Source organism: Sciurus carolinensis, chromosome 8 (assembly GCF_902686445.1).
Source record: "Sciurus carolinensis chromosome 8, mSciCar1.2, whole genome shotgun sequence".
Lineage (NCBI taxonomy): Eukaryota > Metazoa > Chordata > Mammalia > Rodentia > Sciuridae > Sciurus > Sciurus carolinensis.
The window spans coordinates 59,905,094-59,916,895 of NC_062220.1; the positions used below are offsets into that span (position 1 = coordinate 59,905,094).

General features: G+C 36.2%; 1 protein-coding gene across 1 annotated transcript in view; it reads left to right on the top strand.

Annotated features, from left to right (window-relative positions):
* LOC124991318 (cadherin EGF LAG seven-pass G-type receptor 2-like) overlaps positions 1 to 6,519 on the top strand; it is a 138,975-nt gene extending 132,456 nt beyond the window's left edge. The window contains exon 23 of the mRNA XM_047562120.1: positions 6,207 to 6,519. Within this exon, the coding sequence (XP_047418076.1) occupies positions 6,207 to 6,519 (313 nt within the window). The remainder of the gene's footprint in view (positions 1 to 6,206) is intronic.
* Positions 6,520 to 11,802: the final 5,283 nt, after the last annotated feature.

Sequence of the window (11,802 nt, forward strand, 5' to 3'; positions counted from 1 at the left end):
GGGAAAAAATGCATGTCTTTGTAGATATTGTTCTAAGAAAAGTTAAGTTCTGACTTCTCCCCCAAGCTAGATAGCTTTCTTAAAAATATCTATAAATTAACATCTGAAAAAAGACATTTTATATTCAAAGATTAAAATATTTTTTATATCACATGAACTTCTTTTAAATATATTTGTTAAAACTTTTTTTAGAGCAGTTTTATGTTCACAGCAAAATGGAGAGGGAGGTTTAGAGATTTCCCATATGCCCCCTTTCCCACGCAGGCATAAACTTCCCCGCCATCAACATCCCCCACCAGAGTGGCACATTTTTCACAACTGATGAAACTACATAGCACATCATTGCTCCCCAAAGTACATAATTCACATGAGGGTTCACTCTTGGTATTGTACAGTTGTGGTGAACAAGTATATAATGACATATATCCTCCATTATAGTATCAGAGTATTTCCATTTTCCTAAACATCCTCTGTCTTCCTCCTGTTCATCCCTATCTCTCACCTTAAACCCTAGTAACTGATCTTTCACGGTCTCCAGAATTTTGCCTTTTACCTAATGTCATAGGAGTCTTATAGTATGTCATCTATCCACATGTCCTATTTCACTTGGTAAGGTGCACTTAAATTTCTTCCCTGTCTTTTCAAAGCTTCATAACTCAATTTTTTTTCTAGATTAATAGCATTCACTGTCTGGATGTATCACAATTTATTTGTCTATGCACATACTGAAGGACATCTTGATTCTTATTTCTTACAAGTTGTAACAATTATATATAAACCTACTGTAAAAATCTGTGTGCAGGTTCATTTTTTTTGTATTCAAAAAGGTAACAGATTACTATAATACATACTTAGGGATAAATTCGATCAATCTTAGAGTACAAAGGGTCAAGTTCAAGAGTACCTCCACCCTCCAACTGTCCTTAGTTTCTCCACCCTAGAGTTAATTGCAGTTAAAATTTGCATTATTTACAAACCAAACCTAAGTTTAGATATTTTTAGTATGACAGAGACATTCAAGAAAAATGGAGAGAAAGCTACAGGGATATTAAGAATTTATTTCAATGTGGAAAAAGAATACATTTAAACTATTTGAAGTAAAGATTACTGTGTAAATTGTCCAAGTTTACTGTGTGAATTTATCTAATGTATTGTGCTATATTCTAGATTATAATGGACATATACACTTCAATGAATATAGGTTATTAAGACATTTTTGGACAAAATCTGGTTTATCTATTCTAGTTTTTGAAGATGTATTCTAAAACTATTTATGAGAATATTGGACTGGAAAGGTTTCATGCATAGGTTTTTCTTAGCAAAAGTTAAGTTGCTTCAACTTCATTTTTTAAGAACAAAATTACAGACACCTAGACACTAAATTTTTTTTTATTTGAAGTTTCATTTATCCTTTTTAATAAGAATGTGTTTTATAACCAAAGATAATGTTTCTAGAAAATGAAGGTCCATCAAGAAAATATATCTCAAATTTGTTTTAAGATGTTTAATTTTGATAAATATTTTAAAAGAACAAAGTCTAAAAAAGGCCTGTAAAAAGGTTTTGTTATTCAGTGAACAAATCCATTCATAATTTTTGTTTTCTCTTGGAATATATTTATTTTACTGTAACTGGAACATTCACTCCTTGATTTATCAGTTTGTGGGTTGTAAACTTCAACAACTTTCTAGGTCTGAAGAGAATTCTTAGTTCTTTTTCTACAGTCTGCCCCATCTTTGCTAACCATGTTTCAACATCCTACTGTGTTTACTTTTCATCTCTAGCTTCAAAATTTTCTGTGGTTTCCGTTCCTTCCTTGTCGAAGTTTTACAAATAAATCTTCAGGGTGTAAGAGAATAATGTCTTCTTTTGAAACCTCAGAAAAATAGTTACATACAGTAAAGGACTGGCTTTCTTACTACATCTGGGCAGAAAATATCAAGTAAAGGAGAACTTTTAAGCCTCAGAAAAGTAAATTTAGCTTAATAAAAAACAAAATAGAACCCATTTTACTTCAGAAGTGAAGAAAAACATATGTCAAAAATAAAAGTCTTAACTAGAAAACATTAATTATTATGCCTAAGCTTCTTGGTGGCTACAAGTGTGTTATTAAAGTTATATAGTTGTCCAAATAAAGTGTTTTGTAGAGTTTTTTTTTGTTGTTGTTGTTCCCTAAATGCAGAAAACAATCATCCAAAAGTAATGAGATGCTCATGGTGATCTCCTTGACACCATTCCATGTTCCATGCTCCTGCCACAGTCCTTCTCTTTGCACCTCAGGTAGACCAAGCTACTCTCAGGTACTTTGTGTTCTTCTGTCCCTGCCTCCTATGATTCTCCCAAGGTATTTGCACTGGTGACATCTACTCCCCATTCAGGATTTACATCAATTTTCATTTCCTGATCACACTATCTAGTTAGTTTCACTAGTTACTCTTTTACTGTTTGAATAGTGATTCTATCTCCTGAAAGTATCATGTTTATTTGTCTATTGTCTATCTTCTCTGTAGATTTAAACTTACATGAGTAGGAACCTTTAGTCTTGTTCCCTTTCCATAGCCAGATTCCAGAAGACTGTATGGCACACAATAGTTTTTGAATAAATATGCATATAATTATTTTATCCTATTAATGCTTTGAGCATTTCCACAGCATCAGCTCTCTTTGGACAACAGGATCATAAAATTTTACAAATGGGAAAACTTTATTGTCACAGAGCCCAATTATCTTTTTAATGTTAGTGTCACCAAAAACCATGTCCAATTTGAAGAACCTGCTCAAATTGAACTATAAGAATTCACTGTGCCCTAAAGAATCTCTTCTCAATTCTATTGTAGTTATTTTACAGAATAAATCTAATTTAATTTATCAAGTCAGCCAGTGCTTATTACTCTGTGAGGGAATGCTATAGAGGTTTGGAATACATCATTAAACAGACATCAAAACAAAAATCCTTGTTCTTATAGGTCCTCCATTCAAGATAGAAGGGCTAAAGAATTAAATATAAGTTTATAAACATCACAGTACATTAAGTGAGATGGGCAACAGGGTGAGGGTGGTCAGTAGTTACAGGCTGAGGGCAGGTTGAAATTTTAAAGAAGGTGTTTGAAATACATATCATCAAGGGGGAAAAGATAGGTAGAGAAACATGGGATATATTCCTGGCAGAGAAGAAGGCAGCATACAGGTGGAGAGAAGGCCTGGTTCTATCGGATGCCGATGGAACACAGGAAAGGCTGAGAGAAGAGCAAGTGGTGTGTGTGTGTGTGTGTGTGTGTAGGGTGATCAGGATGTTGGTGGATGTTGTAAGAACATCAGTCTTTCCTGTGAGCGAAAAGGAGAGCTTTTGCCTTGTGCTAAGTAACAATATCATCCCACTTAAGATTTGAAAAGATTCTTCTGACCGATTTGTTGAAAATAGAGCATGGGAGCCAGGTTGAAGCAGGGAGGTCAGTTGGGTGCTTATAGCCGTCCTCCTGAGGGGAGGTGATTCTGACTCATACCACAGTGGTGATGGTCCAGCTGGTGAGAGAGAGTTCCATTCCAGACATATTTTGGAGGTAGAGTCAGAAAAAATTTTTTGCAGGTAGGATGTGGAGTGAGAACGATAAAGAGAAATGGAGGCTTCCACCACATTCTTGACCTTGGACTCTTATGTGGAGGATGGATTGAAAGGTCAAGTTCAGGCTTGTGAGAACTGGCAGGGAGGTTAGTGTACTAGTCCTTCTGAAAGGTGATGAGAACTGCAACTGGAGCCCTGATAGTAGGAGTAGGGAAGAGGACAGACCTAAACTTTATTATGGGAATAGAATAATAAGAAAAATGCTAGTGAATGTTGGTAATAATAATAAATATTACTATGTGACAGCCCTTGTTGAAAAAAATGTAGATTAATTTATTTAATCCTAATTTATTTGACATAAGTGAGGTAATGCCTTAGGCAGTTTGTTCATGAGAAGAAATGCCAAAAATTGGTAAATAATTTGGTTCATGCATGTGGATGTAAAAGGAGATAGGGATGATGTATTGTGTGATTCACAGTATGTCCCTGAGGAAAGTTGAGGAGCAGAAATATGTGGTATATATGAAAAATAGCACCCCTTCTTGGACAATTCTATTCATATTACTTATCACTACCAGATAAATATTACTGGGGTGCAACTCTGAAACGTACTTCTTTTCCCTCCCTGTTGTATTGGGGATTGAACCTGAGGCTTCACACATACTAGGCATATGCTCTGCCACTGAGCTACCAGGTACAACTCTGGTCCCCTCTTCCCTCTTACATGAAACACTTAAGAACCATTGTCACCTATAAGATGACGATCAACCATGTTACACTGGAACTCAGCTTTGGATTTGAACAACCTTTCTAAATTCATTTCCTTTACTTTCACATTCTTCTAATTATTTAGTGAAAATAATCTCATTCTACAAATCCATAATTTCCTGTTTCACTGCATTTTTCTCTAATTGGTGAGTTCAGCAACCTTCCTTTTTTTCTCAGCCTGTATGGCACCTTTTCCCTGAAGCTTTCCCTAATCACCTTCATGTTTTTAACAACCACTCCATTTTTGGTAAAGTTGTTTTATGTCGCTTGTTATTTTTCATATTTTATTATCAGTATTCAGGGAACAAACTGTCAAGTGATGCCCTAAGGTATTTGGATGTCATCCTGATGTTGGATGGCAAGAAACAGAAAGTTAGCTTAAAAATCTCGGCTAGGGATGGATGGGCAGTTTGGACCCTGCACAAGGACATCACAATGCTGTAGATGTCATCTGAATGCACATCTGAATCCACTGATTCACTGGCAAAATCAAGAGAACTCAGCTATACTGCTCTGAGAATCTCTGAGTACACATTGGTTTTATGCATGTTGCAAGGATGATACAGTTCCAGAGTGGGCACAGCATGCAGAGTGCATTCGTTGTCCATGGCCTGTGTGCTCTTGGGTGGGCAGGGCATTGTGAGTGGGCAAGTATGGGCACATGCGGTTCTAAGGGCTCTGGCAATCTTCCCAGTAGCAAAATATTATGTTGTGAAATGATATTCTAAATTTATTTACTTTATTAATATTTTATGTTTATTTGTATGTATTTACTTATTTTAAGAAGGGGAATGTTTTCTAATTTTCACCAAGTGACCATATGAACTGCAGATGTTTCTGGTAATATAATTCGTTCAATTTGTTCAGGTCTTTGATTCCTTTTACAAGTATGTGTTGAACATCTACAATGATCCTGAACAATAAATTTGAGCCTGTGTGAAAGGTGGAGTAGTTGGAACTTGTGACATGGGAAGAAAAGTTGAAGGATTTCACAGTCCAGTCAGACAGAAGAGATGCACACTGGGAATGAAGAAGAGGACCAGATTACCCAGACATCCCAGAGCTAAACTGGGGAATCAACTTGATGATTATTGAATAGATGTGTGGTTGTGAAGGGGTAAAAGAGTGTAGGGATGCAAAAGAGAAGTTAAAGATTACTAAAATTTCAATTCCCTATTTGCATTTTCTGGGAAGATGATGACAACAAAAATCCAAATAAGCTGTTATGCCTTTATCCACTGCAGGACAGGATGAGTTCACACTCTAGGTGTGCACTACCTTTGTAAGAGAGAATATTTCTAGCTCACACAATTGACTCACTGTAGGTGAACCCTGCCCTCTCTAACTCTATGGGGTACACACAGCCACACATGGGCTCCCTTCCAGAGCCCTTAGATCTGCAGCTGTGCAGATATACCCAGTTATGATACGCTGCTCCTGCACCCTTTAGTGGTTAAAGGTATAATATAACTTTATTTTTAGAAATATTATGCTTACATCTATGCATTAAGTATATATTAGTATATGTGAGTACATATATACATAATCAAAATGTGAGTTTTTTCTATTTTAAATGCTATATTTTGGTTATGGCTCAAATCTAGAATGTCCCCCAAAAGCTCATGTGTTGAAGGTAACATGCTTTGCATGTAAGAGCTATTCGATAAATACTGCTGAATTTATTAAATTTTTAAGTCTTTATGTTCTATGTTGGTAGGAGTATTTTATGAGCAATTTTTTGTGTTTTTTGTTTGTATTTTTTAATAAAGAGGTTCTGTATACTGGGTATAATGACTTTAGTGTCTTTATAGAAATAATATTCAAACTAACTTAATGCTTCATAGTAATAGAAATACTAAAAACTCATTTATAATAAAGGCCCCAGTCACTGCTAGTACTAGCCAGGGAAGGCGATTGGGAATTCAAAGGAAAGGCTGCAGCTACATTCACTGGAGAGCTGTTGTTGGAGTTGCTGTCAGTGACGCTGGGTCTGCTGAATCCCCTTGTGCTGGGATCAGGGCTGGACCTGGGAAGAGCCAACAGCTGCTGCTACTGTCATTTTTCTATTGCTCCTGTTACAGCAGCTGTTGTCACTTTTGCCGGCATGGTATTGCTTCTTGCTGCTGCCGAAGCAGGATGGATGTTTATTGGAGGTCTGACAGAATGCCCTGGGCACTCAGTGGACCTCTGATGGATGTTTTCTGCTGTATGTGAAAATGTCTGAGTGGGGGATCATCCATTCACATAAACTGGGGCCTACTGGTACCCATAGCCACTGGACTGATGTTACAGGTGGCAAGAAGGATCTGTAAGAGCAGGCTTGATGGAAGGATGGGTTCTCTGTAAGGCTGACTGGAAGTAGCTGGGGGCAGGAGCTCCATGGTACCTGAGGCCTATATGGTGCTATAATTCATGACACTATATCTTCGCCTGGACGTTGGGTTTTGCACACCAGTAGAAAATTATCAAATTTCCTTTGAGAAGAAAATGAAAAGTTAGTTTAAAAATATTAAAGATGACAATAGTAAGCAATTGAGCATTCATAATTTAGAGATATTTGGTAAGCACCTATGTATGTATTCCCCATTGATTTCCAGAAGTCATTTTAAAGATGAGGAAGTTGAGACACTGGAGACCTAAAAAGTTAGCAGAGTTAAGAGTCTTAAACAAGTCTGAGTCACATTTTACATTTAGAGAATTGACTTGGGCACCTGGCTCTTTAATACATAAAAGAAGACAAAAAGAAAAGTTGTGATATTACCAAATTGATGGTAAACAGCACAGATCCTGTTTAAGTTAGGGGGAGGAGATGGATACAATACAGTCTAGCTAGATTTCTAAGAATATAAGTTAATTAAAAGGTCAGTTTTATATAATTGGTAGTAGTGGGGTCACTTTCCAAACTGAGGACAAGCATGAAAAGGTAGTGAAATACAAACACAGTGAGATTAAGATAGAAAGAACGATTGTTTGTTGCTGATATTGTCAATCTGGTTGGTATTAGTTGGGCATAAATTGTTAGAAGTAGTTTTGAAGCCAATGATAAAGAGCTTTGTATCTCATGGTAAGAGATTGAATTTTCTCCTGTCAGCACAGAGGAAATGATGAAAGTTTTAGCAAAGGGCATGACAAGTTGACGCACTGTTTTAGTAACCTGTCAGAAACACAGGAGATATTGAGAGAAGAAGGGGATTGCTAAGATCAAGTAGAAGGCTTTTCTAATGACAGGGGACTTTTATTGTTTATGGATGTGATGCAAATATGGCACAAGGGAAATGAACAATGAATTGCTAGACATAAGGGAAGAAGCATTCATGAGATTGGTAACTTCCTGGATGGGGTTGGCAAAAGGAGGGAGTAGACTCAAAGTGAAAAAAAGAAGACAAAAAACAAAAACAAAAAACAAAGAAAGAAAGAATAAAAGAAAGGAAAGAAAAAATGCTGGGAAACCCAAATAATTAAAATATTATTGATGGAAAGAGAGGAAGAGAGACTGACTGAAGTAAAAGATTTTGATTTTAGAAAATTTAGAAGATAAAAAGTAGTTTGAGGATATATGTTAAACTTCAACATCTTGCTAATGCCTCACCAATTTTCAGTGAATAGCCATAACTCTTTCTTCAGAGATAAAAATTCAACAAAGGAATACTATTAACATCTGACATCAATCTTGCAAACTGATAGGCATCTGTACTCCTCCATTCTTCCTTGTCTGAGAAAGATTCTCTTCTTCATCTAAGGCCTGTGCCTTGGATTCCATTTTCCCCAGAGAAGTTACTTCAAAGATCTTTTCTTCCTGAATGTTCAATTTCTCCCTATCCTCTGGCTATCTCTCAGTATTTCAACAGGCACAAAATTGTTCCATATTAGAAATGACAAATATAAAGCAAATCCCAAAACCTGAAATCTATATTATGAAGCTCCTTTGCTCCCAGCTATTGGCTTTTCATATTTTCTCTCTTAAAAAAATTTATATTTGTTTTATTTTGATTTTTGGAACTGGGATTACTAATGAACTACATCCCCAAAAGTTTTGTGTTTTTGGTTTTTTTTTTTGGAGGGAGGGACAGGGCCTTGCTAATTTGTTGAGGCAAAATGACTTTCCAGTATTTCCTAGCTCTCAGACCTATGGGAGACTTTTCAGTTCATATCTCAATTCATATCAATTCATATCTCTTTGGTATTTAAAACCGTTGACCTGCTTCTCTTTATTAAATAGTTTCTTTTAAATCTTTTGACACTACCATTTCCTGCATTTTATTTCCCCTGTACCTCTATGTCTTAAACACTTGTGATGTTCTGGGTACTGTCCTCTGCACCCTTTTCTTCTACTTCTGCCTGTTTTCCCTTCATTATCATGTTCACTTCTTTGGGTAAAGCTACCATCTTCTCTATATTGATAAACTCAATATCATCCTATCTCATATCCCTCATCTAAGCTCCAAAATTTTATACATTCAGTGATTCCATGGAAATAAGTCCTTGATGCATGCAGGAACCACATTCCATCCCATTGGATAAGTCAAAAATTTTTGACCTCATTACATTATACCTATATTCAATTAAGTATCAAGTTTTCCTAAAAAAAAGTTCTACATTTCCAGGTAACTTGGAATCTAAATAAGTTTTGTTATGCTTTAAATTACAATTTAAAATTATTTGAAATTCTATGTCTAACAAGAATGTAGCAATTAAACTTTAGAAGAAATCAGTTTGTCTTGGGCAAAACCCTAGAATTATTTTTTTATATAACATAAATGTAAAAAAAAATTCTCACTTGCCCTTGGAGGAAAGTGAAGTCTCTACTAAATTCAAACTTAGTAACTAAGACTCAAAACTTATTGAAACTGATTAGTTTCTAGCATTTGGTGGACATACTCCTTTGTAGAGTGCAAAGAATATTTATTGGTTTGGGTCAATAGAATTTTTTCTTAATTCTAGATAAATATTTCATTAGTACTGTCTCTGAAAAGTGCAACTCATGGAAGATATGAAAGTGTGCAGAGGACTGTGCCCAGAACATCACGAGTTTGAACTGCTGAAACAAAAGACCAAAGATTAGGAACTTAAGTAATGAACACTTATTTGTCATAGTTCAGAAGGCTAGAAGTTCAAGTATTACCATGAAATACAAGTTAATACAGTGTGTGTGGGTGTGGGTGTATATGTGTGTGTTTACACACATGCATGGGTGCTGGTGCATGCAGATGCCAGTGTATGTGGGTTACCAAGAGGTGTTAGGAAGTAAAGATATAATGATAGCAGGTGGAAAAATATCTTTATCCCAAATGAACCTTGTATGATTCCCTCCTAAAATCCTCACATCGCCTAGTTCATATGGAGGAAAGGGAGAGTTCTTTGTTAAAGAGGCCCCATACACTTCTTTTTATTGAAAAACCTCTTCTCCTACTGTCTTAGTAATTTCGGGTTGCTGAAACAAAATGCAAAAGATTAGGAACAACAGACACTTAACTGTCATAGTTCTAGAGGCTGGAAGTCCAAAGTCAGGGTGCCAGCACAGTAGAGTTCTTGGTGAGGAGGCTCTTGAGTCCCAGGCTGCTACCCTCTGACTGCACCCTCACATGGCAGACAGGAAAGGCTCGGATCCCATTGTCTCCTCCTGAGGATACCAATCCCATCACGGGCTTCATTCAAAACTGATCTAACACTCATTACTTGCCAAAGGCCTAATCTTTAAATATCACATCGGGGATAAGGGTTTTAACATACCCATTTGGAGGACACAAACATTTGGTCCATAGCACTTACCATTTAAAATGGCTGCACCATAGGCAGGAAAAGAAATCTGTCTTAATTAGGACACCTTATCTTAGATGATGTTATAGTGAAATTTCCACTGAACTGTTATGAAAAGTCCGTCAGTGAACTTTGCTGTTAGACAGGAGATCTAAGATCAATGCAGGCTGTATCACTAAGTAATACCATTCATCTTTCCAATGCTTTACTTCCTTTCTCTACGAAATGCAGACATTTAAACTGGATGGTTTCTAATAAATAATTCATTTTAAAGTTCTGATTATATAAGTAAAAAGTATGAAGTATAACATGTCTTCAGAATAGTTTTATCAACCAGTATTTTAGCTGAGCTCAGTAGCACATACCTGTGTTCCCAGCAACTTGGGAGATTGAGGCAGGAGGATCCCAAGTTCAAGGCTAACTTAGCAACTTAGCTGAGACCCTGTCTCATTTTTTAAAACAAGAATTTTTTGAAACAGCAAAATTTTTAAAGAAATTTTTTTTGAAAAAAAAAAAAAAACCTTAAGATAATACAGGTAGAGATTTAAATTTTCCACCTCCACTAATTGCTCTTTATGATATTGGAAACCCTCTTGCCAAGAGCCAGGAATCGTGCAGGCTGCAACATTAGCCCAGTCTGTGCTGTGAAATCATACTGGGAAGCACAGGGCTGGTGTGAGGCTTGTGTGCCTCTTTGGGAAGTGGCTCTGGAAATCTTGAAGGGTTGTAAGACTGAGAAATAATTGCCTTTTAATGCCAGTGCCGTCTTTGGTAGGAATGCCAAGTAGAGAAAACAGCACAAGGCAATTTGATAAGGATGAATATTCTCTCAGACAGGGACATATGATCACTTGAGATTTTCCTTTCTCCAAAAGACTTCCAGCCAAAGCATAGAAACTCCTTTAAACAGTAGTGCATCTGGGTAAATCACCAGTTCATATTCATTGCAGAAATATATGAAATACGAGTTAATATGATATTGTGTATTATATGCATTCTCAACTGTGCATCAAAATAATGGAACATTTTTTTTTCCCAGTTGAAAAGAAGTCCTTCAGCATACAGCCTATAAACCTGACAAGGAGCAAAGCCAGACACTTTCTGCTTATAAGCCACCTTTTCCCCTCTAAGATAACAAAGTTATGCTTTCCAAAGCTCTTTATAAACATTTCACAAGCAAAACTGACAAAGATATTAAGATGTCTTAGTGGTTTTGCTAAACGCTTTCATATGAATAAGTAGACTACACAAAAACCAAGCAAAATCCATGATTTCAGCATTAATCTAAACTGTCCACTTTGTTAGTAACTTTCTAATTTGCTTTGTGGCTTAACTGTTTATAGTGGTTCATAAAAAGCTGGAAAAAATAGAAAATACAAATTTCATGGTTATATATGCAAAATGGAAATACAAACACTGATTTTTTTGCATTTTAAATGAACAAATCCTGGAAGTCATCCTAGATATACAGGGGGAAAAAGTATTGAATATATGCATCTAGAGCTGGTACTAGGGTGGGATTAGTGAGGAGGAAACCTTGGTGTAGAATTTGAGGGGGTAGGAAAAAAACATTTAGTCATAATTTCTTTTTTTTTTCTTTTCGGTACTGAGGATCGAACCCAGGGTTACTTAACCACTGAGCCACATCCCCAGTCCTTTTTAAAACATTTTATTTAGAGACAGGGCCTCACTGAGTTGCTAAGTGCCTCGCTAAATT